The 19,929-nt window shown below is 38.1% G+C and overlaps 1 protein-coding gene across 1 annotated transcript in view; it reads left to right on the forward strand.

Moving 5' to 3' along the window:
* Window positions 1–19,929, forward strand: part of LOC105449117 — a 246,648-nt gene that overhangs the window by 204,236 nt on the left and 22,483 nt on the right. Inside the window, 10 exon segments of the mRNA XM_011688116.1 lie at window positions 152–309; window positions 3,230–3,369; window positions 5,969–6,140; window positions 7,145–7,318; window positions 11,560–11,705; window positions 13,372–13,425; window positions 13,640–13,708; window positions 14,524–14,613; window positions 15,981–16,043; window positions 19,046–19,271. Of these exon segments, the coding sequence (XP_011686418.1) occupies window positions 152–309; window positions 3,230–3,369; window positions 5,969–6,140; window positions 7,145–7,318; window positions 11,560–11,705; window positions 13,372–13,425; window positions 13,640–13,708; window positions 14,524–14,613; window positions 15,981–16,043; window positions 19,046–19,271 (1,292 nt within the window).

Below are 19,929 nucleotides of genomic sequence, written 5' to 3' on the forward strand. Positions count from 1 at the left end.
CGACGGTAGCATCCGACATCAATGTTGCACCATACGTCAATTAGATTATTGCGAGTCTCGGCGTGAAAAAATAGCCGCGACTCCTCGGCCTTCGAATTAACGGCGCGTGACCCAAATCTTTCTCTCTTGACAAGTTCCTTTTTGATTGCAGACGGCCAAGAACTCGACGTCCGGCAGCGGGTATTACGTGGGCGGGAGCAGCACCCTGCCGCGCGGTGGACCCCTTCTGAGGGCGTACAGTCCGGCGGCGTCGAGCGTCGTCGGAGGTCCGAGCGCGACCCCGACGACCCCCAAGACTCTCACCACACCAGGTATACGAATGTCCGCGTTTCCTTCTTCCTACGTTCCCACGTGCGCGTGCTATCATGGACGCGTGTTGTACATAAATATATATACATATATGTATAGACACTAGTCTCGCTCTCGAGATCCGATTATATCGACACGACTCATTAAACGAGCGGCCCAACAATGCTCGAAAAATCGTATTTACGCGCTCAATTCCCCGTCACTGTGTCGTGTGTCAATTTACGTGACATTTATTGTCCATTGTAAACCGGAAAATTCCTCACATTAAATTTAATTAGAGTGAACACTTGAGAATTTATCGCTTGACTGAAGTAACGTTTGATTATTTTACAACTCGTCTGCAAACAGAGTATAATTTATAATTAACTGCTATAATTATTTCCGTGTATAGGATTAAATAGAAATTAATTTAATTTGTAGAATAAATCCCCTTTCGAATTATTTTATGATAAAGCTGCTGTAGTAACAAGCAACATGTCGCGCGTACTTCTAAAGAGATTATACAGCGGCAACTTTGGGCCGCTCAATGGGAATTTACCGCTTCGCGCGCCTGTGCATTTCCTTCATGCCTGCACCGATGTTCTCCGTAGTATATCATCCCCCTCACGAGATCTATGCAAACATATTATACAACGTGCACGTCCCAAATTCGCATTCCCTTAGATACCTTACCTAAGGTGACCAGAACAGCGTGAAGCTCCTCTGAAAAGAAACATCGCGAATCTAAAATTCTGAAATTTTTTTTGACCTCTCGAGAAATTGATGCGACGCAAACGTGACACTTGATTCCTTTAAAAGGAATCTTCTTTCGATGAAAAGGAATTACAAGGAATTGAGAAACTGGCCATCGATATAATAAATTAACTCTTATTATTCGAAAAAGTTATATTTTATTCGAGTGCAAGACAGATTCTGTATTGTCACTGTAAAATTCTGGTCGCCTTTCATGCAGCAACACGCTTAAATACCCATCGACGATTTTAATACCTGTACGATATATAAAGAAATATGAATATTTCTTTTATCGTTTTGCTGAAAATTGGTCGAAGCGACTATTCAATCGACTAAGCGGTTAAAGTAATTAGTGCGAGTTTACGAAAATAGGAAGCAAGGTTAATATTTAATGATGATTATATTATATATATTATAAATCCGATTTTATAATTTGGAATAATTTTAATATTTTAATGCAATCGAGAATTATCTAATAACCATTTCTTTAGAACAAACGGCATGTATACACGGAAAGATCGACTTTGCTGAGAGATCTAATTTAATTGGATACATATCTAAAAATAATTATGTTGGAAATATTAAACTGCTAGAATATCAAAATTTTTTGCAGCATTCCTCATGTTTGAGTTTTCAACATAATTTTGATGGTCCAAAAATTATTTTCAGATTCATTATTTTCAGATCTTCAAATAAATTTTAGATTTCTCAGCAAAATCTTCTTTCCGTCTAATAATATTACAGATTTAGTATTTGGATTCATCCAGTTATCTTCATACAGTATCCTTCAATTTTTTGAAGGCTGTTATTTCAGGTTATAAAGTTACACAATTCATTTGCTGTATCAGAAACTCTGGTATTCCAAATTATATTTCCAGAACGATCATCGCGATTTAATTGGCCAGCAAAAAAAAATCGGATGAAGAAGCGATTAACATTATTCGTATTTTAGCAAACACTTTTCTCTCGAAATCTTCCCGAAACTCGACCAATTTTTCTCAAAAAAAAAAAAAAANAAAAAAAAAAAAAAAAAAACCGACGTTACCTCGTGCTTTGAGCTTAAGCGCATATATCCGCACACAGACGCACACACATTCGCAATCGCTCTCCATTCTTCATGCTTCCGATCGACGGTTGCAAGGTCGTTTCGAATCTTGATCGTTACAACGGGAGATCGTTACGACCGTCGGCGTTTGGCCGAGCGCGCCTATTCGAGACTACTCAAAAACTTTAACAGGCTGCCTGCTAGTCCAAAGGGAAAGGATGGCCTCATTTCTGGCCGCCACGAGTGTTCTCCTTGTTGGTCGAGAGAAACGTTTTACACGGAGATACACCGTGCCGCCGCCGGAGAGGAACGGATTCAGGACGCGTGAATAGCCCCAATCGCACGCAGATCGATCGTGATTAATCATCAACCGCTATGACGAGGCAAATCTCTATTTTGTATAGTAAAACGCGCGCGAGCGTCCGTTAAACGCTGTCAGCCAAGAGAAAAAAAAAGTCAATTTATTAAACGAAACGCATTTTCTAAAGAAGACATTTCTCTTGACGCGACTACGATTATCGTCGACGCGGTCGAGATGTGCATTTGTGTAAAAGTCGACAAGCTATTACGTCAAAATTTCAACGGCGTTCCGTAATCGCGCGATTATAAACTCGTAGTACAAACCTGAGTGCGTGATAATCGCGTTGAAAAATTTCTAAAGACCGATTCTTATTTTAAGACCGTCTTAAGTAATGTCATATGATACTAATGTGGCTCTATGATTGGCTTGTGACATCCTAAGACTGTACTTAGAAACTTAACACGATCTTAAATATAAGAACTGACTTGTTAATTTTATATCGTCACGCCTTTTTACTTGTCCAAGTCTCGCTTCGTTTTGACAAATCGCTCTGCTCGGAAACGTTATCGCAGTCCCAATTGAGTCCGGTTGCACGTTTCGGAAGTATTGAACGTTGCGCGGACGTATGAATGTCAACTGGATCTCGCACGTAAGAAGCCCGCAAAGAAACATGAAAGAGATGGTTCGACCGCGCCGCGGATCGCGCGGTACTGCCGGTCTTGTTCACTTCTGCATGTGCGCACTGAACGTCGAACGGCTTAGCGAGGGTGGTGGAGCGGAGAGAACGCAGGAGATACGTGCATCGGAGCACCTGGGTACATTGGTTTTTTGTTTGGTTTTTTGGATGGTTGGATAGGTGTTGGCGGGGTGCCGCCGGCCAAGCCGCTTCGCAGCTACCAGTGTGGTAAGAGTCCCCTTGGAAGCCTCGGGGGCTCGGCGCGCTTCTCTAGAGACAGCTCGGTCTCCCTCTATAGTATACCAGGTCAGTAGTATCCTTAAACATTCGTCAGACACAGCTCGATCCTTTCGCGACGGGCCTACGGTCGCCGATATCAATATATAACACGTGCTTTAATGGAAGACTGATCTTTGATGCCTGAAGCTTGCGAGCCAAGCGATAACGCCTCCTTTGAAGCTATAAAAATGCAATAAAAACGACCGCAGGTGTGTGTGTGTGTGCCTTGAGAAAAACGTAAAATGAAATGCCTGCTGAATAAATTTTGTACAGAATAATACAGGCGAGAAGAAAAAGAAATGTTAAAAATGAATATTTTTTTTATCTGTAGAATCGCCCATGAATGTACTAAGCAAACTGCTGATTACTAATATTACTAACAGTGTTTTAGCAAATAACAATCATACATGGCTTACAACTAATTACTAAAAAGGCACGTTTAACAAAAATTAAAAGAAAAAGCACCTTGTGTCCAAAAAACAACAATAAACTGCTTTTTGATTAGAATATGCAGTATAAAATTTACGAAACATCCTTAACAATTCACAGCGCGCACGTTTTACGCAGTTTCCGGTTAAGGTTTGTAATGTCATTTATTCCGATACGCAGAGAGATATCGCGCACACTTGGTAAATTTTGCAACAGCGCAACAACGGCGCAATCGGTTGCGTGTGCGAAGTGAAATAGAATCGAATTATAACGCAGAATAAAAATCAGTTATTCGTGAAAAATAGCAACGCTGTAATTTGTCGTTGTTCCCATAGCGGTACGTATGTATAATCCAAGCGATAGATAAATCATAAGCCTTCGCAGGCTTGATATGCAATTAAGTCGTTTTAAAACACTAATCTTTATCTGTCCGAAATTAGTAAACGTACACACATCGTGAAAGAGAGATCTTTTTGTACCTTTTATGGAGGAAAGCCATTGGGCGCGAAGAGTAATGGTACAAGCTATGAGTAAAGGACTAATAAATTTTCAGCGTAACAAATATGACAAAAACGTAACAAATGTGGCGTATTCGTAATAAGGAGAAGCTGAACCGCTGCCGGGGGGTTATGCGGTCGGATGTTTGGAACGCAGTAACTGGCAGGAAAACCATGAAATTGGCAGCCGCGATTAGCCAAGCTGGGTATAGCCAAGTTTTAATTAAACGACCTCGAGACCGTGGAAATAGTGTTGGGAATAAATAGGAATGGAATCGAAATGTTTTGAATTCGCGCGCCGGTAAATTACAGATGCTGTTGACGCGTCGCGCGAGGAAAAAAATTGAAAAGAAAACTTTTCTCGAGTATTGCAAAGGTATAACTTCCTCGAAGATTAATTTGAAGAAATAAAAAATTTGTGTGAAATGAATTATTCATTTTTATCCATCTCTTTGTGATTATAAATCAATCAGAAATGTTTAACGTAACGTTCTAATAATTTATTTTTCAATGTTATGTTTTTGTGATATAACAAAACCTTGAGGTACTTTAATTTGATGCAAATCTAAGTCCAAAAGGAAACCGTTATGCGTTACCTGATATTATCTGAGCAATCTCGTTCGTAATTAAATAATTGGTTATGATAACGCACGTAGAAAGTGCGGGAGTCATTATGAAATTATCATGCGGTTCGATGTGTATTCCCAACACTAAAGCTAAAATTCCTCACGAGCCTCTAGAAATCATCCCGCGTCATGTCGTCTCCCTCATACAACGCTGTATGATATCATAATGTACGGAAAGCAGCATCTTTTTCATCCCATTTTTCATCTGCTCCCGCTGTCACTCGAGAACCGTAGATTGTGTGCCCTCCCGTGTGTAAGAAGCACGATCGTGAAAAAGATCTTTTTTCTCATATCCTCTCCATATCATATAATGACTGATATAAACGACGTTCTCTCGTCGATACGGTCCCCCTGATTGTAATTTCATTTGCACATTTCGCGCATCATGAAACTCATACTCAACGGAGGTATCGAGTCACAAATAGATGTGATAACAATCATAAAAACTCTGTTGATACAAGGAACATTGTAGAACAAGTAGAATGAGCGTATGAATTCATCATCATCGAGTTTTAATATAATTACTGCTGATTTCGATCTGTTTATCAATCGTTTGTTGGCTTTAGTCGTTTACTAACCCTTAGCGCACACGATAATTTTCCGATTTTTTCCTATAAATGATAAATGCCGTTCGTATTTGGATTAATTTCCATTATTTTTACAATTATACAAAAATTATATTATAAGTGATTGTTATATGTACTTTAACATCTTTTGAAAATATTTGTAAAATTGCGTATTGAAAAAAAATTATATAAATGTTATAACCTGATATAAATTACAGCCGACACGAATGACCTAATCGTGTGTGCTAAGAGTTAAGATAAATATTTGAGTTTTTGTTTAACATATTGTTAAGAATTAATGTCTTACTGTCGGTATTTTTCCCATTTTTAATTGTATCATTACGTAGCTTCTAATGATATCATTCCAATATCATTATAAGTCTCTTTGTACATAGCGACCGATTTTATTTTCCAAGCAATCAAACTCAGTGATGCGCAGGGAAAGAGAATTTCGATGGTGTTCCCCATGTTGGTCTCGACTAATATATGAATCACTAAATCTCTGCAGATCGACTACACGGGGAGAGCGGATACATGAGCAGCCCCGAGCGCGGCGGCGGCGTCAGTTCCGGAAGCGGAAGATACCCACCCGGGCCTTACAGCGCCGGCAGCAGCTACGAGGATCCGTATTATTCGCAATACTCGGGGACTGTTACGCCCGTCATCGACGAGGAAGCCAGGTAATGGAAATTTCGCGCGAATCCGAAGTAAAGACGACATCGCGATCGCATCCGTAATGCCGAAGAGGCACGATGACGATTGTAACTGACGAAATATTTTCATATCTCGGAATGAAAAGATATAACCAGATTTTCTTTTGCCCGCGAATTTCTCTATCGATTGACTTATTTGCTAAAATTTGTTGCAATCTAGCAAATGAACGATTTAAAGCTTAGAAATCTTTATTGCTTAAATTCTAAAAATACAAGTGGATAGAAAAATTTTATTCATTATTTAAGTATACATTGGCTACAAATTCAATTTTGGTTAAATTTTTATTTGAGATTTTGTTATGTAGAGCACTTAAATATAAACATTGAACTGCTGTTGATCAATCGAATTTCTAAAACTAAATCAATAAATAAATGAATAAATTTATTAACGAAAAGAAAATTTAGACTGCTCTGCAAATAAATTTTAATAAGGAAAGAATAACTCTACCTGAATACGATGATAGAACGTTAGCTACTTCATTACATCGAGATTCATTTCATTTCGCTTTATTAGCGCGTCCCGCTCAATATTTCATTTACGCAGCATATATACATTTACTCTCTCTCTGTTTAAATACTCCAGAATTGGTTGAATCTATTAAATAACCGGCTAGAATATCATTGCCGCGCGCGAAGGACCAATGTGGACAATGTGTTTTTCGCCCCCAGCAAATTATTGACTGGGCATTGATAAATGCACGAGTTAATTTATTACATATATATATAGCTTCTTTAATAAGAGATCCAGCACATCTATCCGTGCCACGTCTATCCGTGTAAATACAGCGACGCTGTACAATCCGTATGAATAAACTCCATTCACCCGGAAACCCCGATCCGCCCCTCCTTTCTGGTCACGATCCCTTTACCAGAAAAACGTCGTCTCTCTCCCGACCCACCCTCCGAATGACTGAAACTCACACCTCACGCTGGTCCGCATCGCGACCTCCTCCAACACGGATGTCTGATAGCGCGGATGTGTATGTTTGTTGCGGGTGGTGCAGCGATACGGAGCTGTTGGAGGAATCGTACAGCCTTTACGGCGTGAAACCACCGGGGCGTCCGCCGTCTGGTCCCCCGCGGTCCCCGTTTCCTCCGGGGGCGCCGCCCTCCCTGCCCGGCGGACAGGGCTACGACGCTACTCGGTACTGCACCCCACGTCACGCACACTCTGTCGCCTGCGTGTTTGTCTTGCGTAGAGGCCTGCCTGCCTGCGCGGAATAAAAAGGAAATGAATAAAGAGAGAAAGAGAGATGAGAGAGAGAGAGAGAAAGGAAAAAATGAGAGAAAAGAGAGACAGAAAGAGAGAAAGAATTGAAACCATCCGAGAATCGTGCCACGACCGGCTCTGGCTGGCTGGTTGGTTAGCTAGCTGGCTGACTGCTTGCGAATGAATACGAGTTGCATGAGTGTCGTTTCGAGCGAGCTGCCTCCTGAAAGCGGAAATGCTGGTGAATCCGAAACTCTTGTTGACAAAAGTCTCGGATTCGCCAGCCTCTCTTAATCCCGGAAATTGTCCTACATAATTTTTACGAGTCTATAGCTCTACTGGTTCAAAACTTTCCAAGCAATCACGTTGCTCAATGTTTATATTAATATTAATATTTATAGTGCATTTACATATTTATAATTTGTTAATATTTATATATTATTAATATTTATACTTTAATTATATTTATAATATCTATAATAAAAATAAAATTTAAAAATGTCCATTAATCGATAAAATGTTTCCATGTAAATCATTTCACCGAGAAATGAAATATTTCTGGCTACGTAATTACTATTCAAAGTCTAGCTATTAAATTGCAATATTGGCCGATATCCATTGCTGCTTATTTATAGGGAGTGGTAGCGTCGAATTGTTCGTTTTTGTTCCTTTTTCACATACGTTCCCATCATTTTTACTCAATGAAAAACATTTACAAATTTTATAATTTTGACATTTCGCTTTGTCGTTCAATGGGTTTCGCGACTCTCGCGTTTATTAAAATGAGTCGTTTCTATGAGAGCTTTCGGAATTTCGAAAAAAGAATCGTCTACAGAACTGGGAAATTTGCCATTCCGGAATTAACCCAATCGTTACACAAATATAACGTTTGTATTCGTGAAATGTCAGCTTGACTGATCGAATCTGAACGCTCACGATTTCCGTCCGTAAAACTTTCATTGTTTTTTCTACCGAGTTCAGTAATTTATAGGAATTTTATTACGAGTCTCTCGACCGAGAGCTACGTGTTCTCTTTTGAACGCTACTACTCCCTTCATCACGCGAAGCGGCAGCTCTGTCCATAACGAATCGTCTGCAAGTGCATGTTGTAGAATACGTTGGATATCTTAATTGAGTGATCATGAGGGAGAAAGACAGAAAGAGAGAAAGAGATGTCACTGTCAATTTTGTCGGGTTATACCTCTTATGCGAGGCAAAGTTGGATCGATCAGTGGCACGATTCTGATGAGTATGTACTTGAAAAGCGGAAGCGACTTGTGAGTTCACTATTATTAATTTCATCATAACATCGTTATAATTAGGCCAAATATTTGTATAAATTATGAAATGGCATATCTAATATTGAATGGAATTCTAAATTAATCCATTTTATAATTGCTGTAAACATTTTTTGTTTTTTTTAAACTAATAATTAAATATTAAAAATTATTGCTTGCGCAAAGAGGTTTCTTATCTGTCTTATACTATATTTATCAAAAAGATTCTCGATTATGAGACTTTTCTTAAAAAAAAAAATATATATTGATTTGTAGATTTATGTCTTTCTGCTTTTCAAATACATACGAAGATATCATTTGTATAATACTAATTACTTATAAATCACAAATTGCTAAAAATTAGGTTTTAAATAATATATTTCTAATGAAGATTAATTGGTAACAATAATATTAGAAGAAACAAAATGGATTAATTTCTTTTTTTATCTGTTACAAAATTTGAGTTATTTTACATGGTATTACACAAACGACAGGTTGCATATACATATAATACGTCATGGATAATATGGGAATACAAATTAACTCTCTGATGACTCTTTAATTAATTTTTCAAATTGAGTTCTACTTCAATTACAAAAATTATTTAATATTTAGAGTTATTAATTTAAATTTTGTATGAAAATATTAATTAATACAAGTAATGCAAATAAATAATTTTGCAATTAATCTCAATATAACTATTTTAATCGGAACTTTGTTTGATATTCAATTACGTAAAGGAACTAACGATAAAATGATTGTTAATGCATGCTATTGTATGTTTACAATGCCCATATTTTCCGGAACTTTCTATATTTGAACGAAATAATTATGCTTTCTATTGTAAAAAAAAAACGCGCGCTCGCGCGCGTGCGTGTGTGTGTGTGTATGTGTGTATATGTGTGTCTGAGTGTGTATTATATGTATAAATAATTAATGTGCCTCAAAAAGAATATATATGATACATATAGAAGTATAATTTGCAACTTGGTGGAATGCAGCATGCCGACTAGCGATCGTAGACGAGAATGCATTGGTCATATACAGGGTGTTTTGCACGTAAAAAATCAAAGTCAATTTCCCATAAAAAAAGAAATGGATATATACACAACCACGAGTTATAAATTTATTAGTGTGTGCCTCGGAATAAATTTAATAACGAATAATATAACAGACACTTCATGAAATTCTCCATAGAATTCACCCTTACCATGATGAAGTTGACATGACAATCAATAATATTCGTCTCCTATTTCTGCACTATTTCCATAGTATAATCCATGTAGAAATCACGATAATAGTAATATTATTATGTTTTATTATAATTATTAATTTTACCTAATATCCCAATGCTATTTTATATTGCTTATTAGCATAAAGAGAGATAATTTTAAATAAGAAACTCGCGTCTTATAATAACTTCATCTCAAATATCAACGGAAGAGATATTTCTTCCCTACAAGACGTATCAATAACGACACTTAGCAGAAGCATTTTTACGCGATTGCTCTCGCTTAAAATTCTCATCTGTGACAAATCTCTGTTAGTCACGTCCGGACACTCGGAAGCCGTCGCGAGCATTTGGTTCTCGTATAAGAACTTTCTAGACCGAATTGATGCTACGCCGCGAAGCGAGAAGTGTATATCAGGAAACTGAACTGGATCCTACTTGTCCGACCGTCCCAAACTCACTTTATTCTTCGCGCGGACTTTTACAAAAGTTGTGCCAGTCCGAAACCGACTCGCCATGAGGATCACGTAACCGGTCTGATCCGCCACGCGTCACATATATATCACCCTGTATATCATTTTATGTACTGTCACACCGTGGCGTAGATTGGGCACTGCTGTCACTTGTCATGCGAAGCGATAGATGCACGTGATTAGCATCGTGTTATGTAACGCATATCCGATTTCACAGACGGGAAATACGTATTCGGAAATAGAAGACTTTACCATGTGCCGCCATGTGGCGCATGACGAGAGGATCTCTCTCGTCGCAAGGAGTTTCATGTCCTTTCGGTGAAAACGGATATACATACGTAGAGTCTCTATCAGTTTTTATTGTTAGTACGTTGTGAAGCCTCTCGACCTCTTACTATAAATCGAATGCCACAATGTTAGATTAAAATGATAAGTACTCATTCAGCAAAAATGAAAGATAACATTTCTTGCTTAGTAAAGTGTTCTTTATTTAAAGAAGTGATATAAATTTCATACAAATATGACGTACAATGTCTTATTAATAGCTTTGATTGATATCGCGTCACTTGACTTTTTCGTGACATTTGCTATCATCTTATTATCATCTTATCGTGTTTTATATCACATTTAGCTTGTCATTATCATCTTCCTTATTAGCACTATAGCATTATGAATAATGTAGTTTAAGATAAAATCTCATTTGATAACGGAACCAATAGAAGTCATTATTTTTTGTTCGTTAATAGAAATTTTTATTAACAGATTTTTTATTCGAAAAACTCCTTATTTGCGCAAATTGAAACAAATCGAGGTGATAAGAATTTCAAAAATAAAAAGAAAATCAAATCTAATATTTTTACAATTTGATAATTTTTCATTAATTTTTATTATAATATAAGTGTGTCATCTTTTTATTTCGATCAGTCGATTAACATCTAGTATGATATAAGTTGGAATTTTTTTTGTTCTGTGTCTGATGGGTTATTTGTCGTCCAACGCATGAAACTGTCTGAACAGATCGTGATACGTAATGTCTGTTTAAAGCAACCATGATTCTTGCAGCATTCAAGTGTCGTGCTCGCCGAACGCCTAGTGTATAAATTTTCAGAGCTGTCCCATTCTTTCTTTTTTTTTTTATTTTAGAGCGATAAGCGTTAACCCGACCGTTTCCCTGACCGAGAATTATCTGTCGCAGGATAAGGGTGGAGCACATGGAAAGACAACTGGCCAATCTAACCGGGCTCGTACAGAAGGCACTGACACACGCGCCGCACACCAGCCCGTCGCCGCGAGAGTACTTGCAGGTCCCGCCGGGACGTGATCCTTACGCGAGAGCAGCAGGTACGTGTCCCGTAAAAAAATTCCGCGATCTCGTTTTTCCTTCTCAGGTTTCTTTCCGTACCTTCGATTTCGCTTTCACGATAACGTCGTGTTTATCATCACGGTTTTCGGTAACGTATCGCTCTGAGAACACAGGCTCGTCTCAAACGCAGCGAGAATAATTTATTTGAAGCATTTTTTTTTTTTTTTCAATTCGACCAAGAATCGCGAAGTCACAATCGTTCTCGTTACCTGTGGGACGAGCCGCGTAAATGCCGCCGTAGCTTTAATCTTGAAGAGATCTTTGACTCGAATAAAAGACGATCGATTTAGCTGTTTAGCAATGCCACCTCGTTCATTTCCTTTCAGTGCTTATTTTACAGAAGTTTTTAGAGCGCAATTCACTTAATTCACTGAGATAGTTTCAGCTAAGCGGCATACGAAACTGCTAGACACCTCATATAAAAGTAGTCTCTACTAACATTCATCTTGTCCGTTTCATCCGTGCCTGTTCATCTATTCATCTTCATCGTCTCTCAGATCATCTCGTAACCACGGTTCTTAGTAACATTATCATACCGCAAATACATCGGAATCAATAGCCGATAGCTAGATACGGAAAACAAGGCGGCTACGTCGAGCTTTTTGCTGGATCGCTAACTTTTACAATATAATCCAATCACAATTATAGATCGGAAAATATAATATACATTAAAAATATATTTTCGAGACAAGCCGAATTCTCTCTCACACTATTCCGAACCGTAGAGACAAAAGCGAGACAGAAAATAGAGCTGGAAATAAATTCATTGTTAAAAATACCTAGTATTTAAACAAAAAATAGACAAAAGTTTTTGGCGTTATTTTTTTATTTTTTATTTATGATTCATGAAGAACGTCGTGGCCGCCTTTTAGATAAGTCGAGGTTCGCTGAAACAAAACACAACTTTAGATGTAAACGTGCATACGTATACATATGTGTTGCATACATACATGCAGATATGCATATATATTGGAAGAATTTATGCCGTGAGCTACGCGCCAGTAACAATATGCCATTACTCGTGCCCAGTTTCGAAAACGGAATTAACGCTAAAAAATATTCGGATGTTGTCGTTTAGCAATATTTTCAACGAGCGGTAGCGAGCATAATTTTATTATATCGAACACTAGAATAATATCTCTAGAATAATATCGAACAGAACAAAACGCTTTCACAAAAAATAATGAATTGAATAACGTTCGTGACACAAATTTTCTTCATGATGCTCGATATTAATCAAAGAAAAATAAAATACTAAATTCTTTCGATAAAAATTAAAAGAATTGACGCTGCTTCGAAATTTCTTACTGTATACAATAAAGAATCTCGCGAGAACAAATTTTTTGTGTTAACTAAAAATTGGCAGATTTTCGTCAAACATTTTGCCAATAGAGAAACGCGTGATAGCGAACGTAATCGATAACTTTTGTCAGCGAGCTTCGTTTCGAGAGTTTAAATACGCACGCTGGCAAATATTTTCGCGTAACAAGCGGCTTCGGAAAGCCGCTTCCGGAGGACATTGAAAGTCTGGCTTGAATTCGACGGCATATAGTTGCCGGTATAGCGGTTGTAGTCTCACGGACTGAACTCTCCTGAAACCCTGCTGTACAACTGCTTTGTTATTCCGACTAACGCACACACCAGGCGCCGGGGACGAGTTCGACAAACACTCTAGCTCCAGCTCTGCCTCACTGCCAGGTGTGTCTCTCATCTTCTTCTATCTTCTATTCACCTCCGAATCACTGTATAACCGCTATTTATATATATTTACATACGTTTATTTATATATATATATACAGATATTACAACTTTTATATTCACTTTTATATACATATATATTTATACATTCTATATTTAACGTTGTTTCTACCTTTATTGCTGTTAATAAAACGCGTGTCCTTTAAAATTCAAGTGTCTCAACCTGCCGTTACAGATGACTCGTACTTAAGGACTGACGTTAAACCGCCAAAATTAGGCAAAGGTGCGCTTCAATATATGTATATGTTTCTTTTATGTATGCACTGTCGCGAATGTCCGCCGCATTGTCGCCTCTTATCTCTTGCGTTGTCATCGTTGCACGCCTCTCTTGTACACACATCCGTGCCATATTTTTTCTCTTTTCGCTCATACGATCTTGATCTTTGGTTGGATATTTCATCAATAAATTTCGATGGCACACAAAATTTTCGAGTTTTCGTTAAATCTGCTTATATTCCGCGATCGTCCTCTATCTCTATCATTTCGCTCATTATATTCGCCTATGCCCAAATCGTTTTGTTAACTTCTTTTTTGTTTCCCGTGGGCTAAAATGTCGTCTCAAAAAAAATATGTTCAATTCATATTCAGTTTTGTAACGCATTGTATTGCCTGCAATCATCTATGATTTTCGTTTGCATGGTGCACGCGCCGAAGTCTCGGCACCCTCACGATCGTTTTATTCAGCGTCGGCTTTAGGGGTGATTCGTGAAAGCAGCTGTTCCGAAGCTTTCCGGAAGTAGAGATCGCGTAACGTCGCGCATAATCGCACTTCTTAAAAACGTGTAAATTAGCTTGGTAATAAAAAAAGTGGATTAAAGTAAGCTGAAGGAGAATATACAAAGTTGTGCTTTCAGCTTAGCTAATATTTTATGGTAAAGTGCGATTTTTTCGATCGAACGAGAAAAGTATTCCGAAAGCCCGCGCTGGTTTCATCCCTCATTTACCGTCCGGCCGGACGCACATCTTCACGTTACACGCTTCTTACGCTTCTTACACACATATACCACGCGAAAATATGCTGATCAACATCTATTGCAGACAAGTCGGTGTCGTTTGAAAAGTCAGTGTCCTTCAGTGACGAGCCACCAGACATGAACTCCCCCAAACAACATTCCCCGCAACATGCAGGTAACGGCTAGCGCACGTCACGTAAAAAAAAAAAAAAAAAAATTGCAAAACATGTATGCTAAGCACCGCTGTAAAGATCAGAATAACGAATCGTATTGTTATCAGATCACTTGTTGAGGAAATGGTAGATTTTAGATGTTCGCTAGCATTGCAAAACGCTAAATACGCAGGAAAGAATTCTCGTCTTGCAACAATTGCCAGATATATTGCGTAAATTTCTAGTTCTAATATCATTCTTTTAATTCCTTTAGGTTTTGCTAGTATATAATATGACAAACTTTCCTATGTGTATATATTGGAGATTACAAGTAAAATTTATCATATGACGACTTCGATCTTTTCTTGCCGTAACAGGATTTCTATAGCAATTTAAGAACGAGACTTTATATCATGATTGGCCGTTTTGCAACGAGCAAAAGGAATTGGATGCAATTTCGCTACAAAGTATCGAAGAGTGTATCTGATCTCGATTGAAGTTCGATTGAAGATTGCCACAAAGACCTATAATCACGGAGTCTGTATTTCTACTTTAAAAATCTCGTGGATTGTTCTCGAGTGATTCATAATTGATTTCGATTCGCGATCGATTAACGCGAATAATTGCTCGATCGCATTTAGTAAATCTTTAGTAATCCTCTCTCTGTACGTTTACACAGTAGATACATAATTAACAATACCAAATACGGTAAACGAATTTCTTGTGTCTTTCCTAATATCGATCTTCAAAAGCTATATATATCAAATAATATATTCTTCATAAATAATCCAAATGGGATTTTTATAACAATTTTCATGCGATAATTGGTCTCATATATATATATTTGTTTTATTTTTCTTTATCCCCACAATTTCGTTGAGCGAAACAATGTAATAATTCTTTTATTTTGAGAAACGTAACAAAAGTAATATAAAAGAATTAATACATGCATTTAATGCCTCTGATTTTACAAGAGGCAAAAAATTCATCTAATGTACTGCGTCGTTTCAAAATACTTGCACAAAGACGCACATATAAATTTTTATTTCTATCAATTTATGTCATTATTTCGCCTAACGAAATTATATGATCTGATATTACGTCAACAATTGTTGATTGTAATCGATAAAAATTAGAAATAGGTGTCCTAAATTGAAAATACGATCATTCGTTTTTGACACTTCCTATAACGATTACCCAGTAACGAATATCGTATTCAGTATTTAGTGAGTACAATATTAGTGATAAGAATCCGATTTGATCGTAAAAGGGTCTCGTACAAAAGTAAAAATATATTTAATAAAAGAAAAACAACCCTAACGCGCGGATACTAACGCAATAATCTCTAACGCCTTCTCGTATTCGATTCTGCAATGCCTACCACGACTAGCGGACACAAAACCCACGAAACCGGCAATCAAATCCTCCACGTTGCCGAGGATGTCGTCGCAAGGTAAAACTTCCCCGTCTTTCTATTAGGGATGGAACTATTCGGCAGTTTTTTTTTAAGTATACACATAAGTATACACATAAAGAATTCAATATCTTTGTTAACATGAACGAAATTCCAACCAAATTTCATCTTTGAGAATTGAATGTTTCTATTAAATTTTATTTCTAATCAATTGTTCATATTTTTTTATATTAAGCAATATTTAGGTACATCTCCAAAATTATTCCAATACTTTAAAAGGGATAATCTCGGATTCACATTGTTTCATTAAAAAGTTTAATGCTGGATCAGACATTATTTATTTAACTTTATATTTAGTATTTATTTAATGATTGCGATAATCTCAAGATGGTCGAAATAATTAGATATATTATATTATCCGAATAGTTCCAGTCTCCTAGTATCTGTGCTTCTTCCCTATATGTCACGCTGTGTCTACCATATTTCTATGTTGTTCACATCATGAGCGTCGTGCCAAAAATCTTTGGTACAATATTCTTTCCGCCGTTCCATCGTGTTTCGAGCTCTTTCTCTCTTCCTTATTTTATTTTTATTCGTTCCTCGCCTCCCGGGACGACACTGTATGGAGGGCACCAGAAAATTGTAAGTCCACTCACGATAAAAAGCTGAGACGAGCGCTGCCTGCACGTCGACGTTGCTAGATTTTTAAACGAATTAATATGTTCATTTCCATGTAAATCGATTTTCAAAGTATGCCGTATGCGAGGAAGAAAAAAAAGGCGACTGGTGCTGGCTCCAGTCCAGGCGAAGCGAAAAATAACTAAAAGTAAATCAAGCCACGTACGTACAAACAGTCCGTCCGTATGTTTTCCATGTGAAACTCATCGGGAGAACTCACGTGAGGCTCGCAGAAGTTACTTTGAAAAACATTTCGCATTTCACATCAATCACATTCAGTAACCGGCGAATGTTATTTACTCTTCTCTCTCTCTCTCTCTCTCTCCCTCTATCTATCTTCGGATAGGAAATTCTCTCCAGTTTCTCTCTTTTCGAGATTATCCGCAAGACATCGCGCGACCTCATATTCGGGTGAGAAATTCACACATGCCTCTCTCTCACCGCGCGTCTCTCTTATTTCGAAGCGTTATTTCAAGTCACATATCGTTCGATCACCACTGTCGTCGAGGAAGCGCGACTGTACCTTTTTCTATGTGCCCTTCATATATCATCGCGTTGACGAATGCTTCGCGGCCACGTGGGCGTCCGTGCGCGGGACAGCAGGCAATTCGCGTACGTTCGTATTATTTTACGGGACACTTGCGACAAATGCATTTCTTCGTGTCGAATTCGACGTTTGCGTGCCGCCCCCGCGTCTCCTCTCTTTCTCTGTTTTTCTCTCTCTCTCTCTCTCTCTCTCCCCCCCTCCTATTCTCTAGACCGAGCGATATGTCACGGCTGCGTATCTGCCGCCGCCGATCACTCGGAAACATCACGACACATCCGTCTTATCCGTCCATCCCCTTCCGTCCTGCCGACCCCGCTCGTAAATTCATCCTTTATTCATCGTGTCGGGGGAACGTACTTTTATTTGCCCGCGGGGGACGCGCGACGTCGCTTATCATGAGTTCGGTTCATTTGGGATTGTCTCACGGATCGTCTAACGTATAAAATCGCGACGCAAATTCTTTTTCTCGGCCTCATATAGAACAGATGCACCTGACGAATGTTCCAGTTGAATAAGATTATTAGGTAATTCGCTTCTTTTGCGCGCCGTTTGATATCAGTCCATTTTCGCCACAAAATATCACGTGAAAGCTTCTACCTCCACAAATATTCAAATGCTTGGTATTATGATTTTCTTTATAAAAGAATATGTATCAGTTATGTATTTTACAACAGTTATGTTGTAAAATAAATAAAAAAGGCAATATGAATTTAAATTAATTTAATTTATAATAACTAAAAAAGTAATAAGTTAAAATATTGTAATTATATTATCTTTATTGTAAAAACCGGTATGCATCTGTTCTGTCGGATATACGTAATATTATTTAAATAAAAAATAATAAGTTAAAGTATTGTAATTATATTATCTTTATTGTAAAAACCGATATGCGTCTGTTCTATGTCGGATATACGCGAAAATTTGTGCAATGCGGAATTGTCGAATTCGTTAAAATTTCGCAAGCACAAGGACATTGATCTCCTATCGTAGCGCGTTCGCGCAACGACTCTCGACTTGATCGCCGATAAAATATATCACTGCGATCAGCAAGCGACGCCTGCGTCCGTGGAGATAATTATGTTATTGTAGAGGAACGTTTGTGCAATCACACAGCGAGATATGCCACGAGGGGTGTATGTCACACGCAGATATGCAACACGAACACACACGGCCCTTCCGCTTTGGAATACATAGCGACACTTTCGATCCGTCAGTTAGGTCATCCGTTGTCTCCTTCTTCCGCTCCGTGCCGTGCTGCCTTTCGTCATCCGTCCAATAAAACCGCGGCAATAAAAGTGACAGTAAAATTGTGTTGTGCCGCCGACACCCGTTTAACCGTTCCTGTCCTCTCATTTACCGGGGCCCCGCTCTTCTATCGTGCGAAGCGCGTTGTGACGAGGCGTCGATCAACGACAACAACGAACGTCAAATTTAATCAGCTGATTGAGGAACCGGCCGCGGCCACTCGAAATGCCGCTGACAAATCGTTTATCTGCCACGACGACAATCAGCGGCGGCAGCCGCGTTTCGCCCTTCGCAAACTCTGCACGGCGAAACGCGACAGAGGATGCCCCGGTTTATATAACAATGAGAGAAACGCGGCAAATTGTGTCGTTCTGATTAACGCACGGAAAGAAATGGTTTTGTTGAAGTATCCGAAAATTTTAGCTAGATACGTATCCGAACAATTATGTTGGGCCATCGCACGGGAGAGGAGCGGCGCCGTACGAGCTTAAATCCCTTAAATGTTCGCGCAATTCTCGCGGATGATTACGCGGGAGACACGCGCTCTTACGTGTTGAATCAACGATTACAGAGAGAGACAGGCACAAGCCGACACCACCGCCGAAACCGGCCGCGCTGGTGGCCGGTCAGTACGTCTACAGGGACCTGGCGCTCACGCCGGAGATGTACAATCAGCTGAGGGGTCTGCAGAAGAAGGCGAAAGACCTTAGGCAAGAAGTGAGAAATTTAAGGCGCATGTCGCAAGCCCAGGCTCATACGGTGCGTGAGACTATCAAGGACACGTTCATTACGATTAGGTAAATATCTCGCAATTCATTGAATAAATGAGACGCGAGACATATATAATTATAATGTAAAAAGTTACATAGTGAGATTTGCAAAATTTTTCCACGGGTACAAACTAAGGTTAAATAAAACAACCATTTTTATTTTTTTAATACAAAAAATTTACCAGTGATGAAAAATAACGTTCGCAGTATTAAATTATTTGAAAAGCAAAAATTCAGAATATTTTTGTTGTAGTATAGAAAAATTAATTCATTAAAAAATGTATTGAAATAAAGGGAAATTATATTAAAAAATAAAATCACTTGTTTTATTTTATCAGCTTCTTTACGTAGATCAGAAAATTTGGGATCTCGTTACATAATTGCACAAGAAATCTTTGTTGCTTGTATATTATCAAAGAAATGTAAAGAGTATATTTATATAACATATGTAATATTTATATAAATGTTAATAGCATGTCATATAAATATTGTATTACATAAAAAGGTATGAATAATGTACCTGAATGAAAAGTACGCAACATGAATACGCCAGTTTTATACAATTATTACGGTCATATTCAATATTATGAATTTAAATATTACGAATGCGTGTATTTAATGTGTATTTAATAATTTTTATATAATAAAATTAAAACATTTTTTTTCTCTCGACAATGTTTTAATA

Source organism: Wasmannia auropunctata, unplaced genomic scaffold (assembly GCF_000956235.1).
Source record: "Wasmannia auropunctata unplaced genomic scaffold, wasmannia.A_1.0 LD336078.1, whole genome shotgun sequence".
Lineage (NCBI taxonomy): Eukaryota > Metazoa > Arthropoda > Insecta > Hymenoptera > Formicidae > Wasmannia > Wasmannia auropunctata.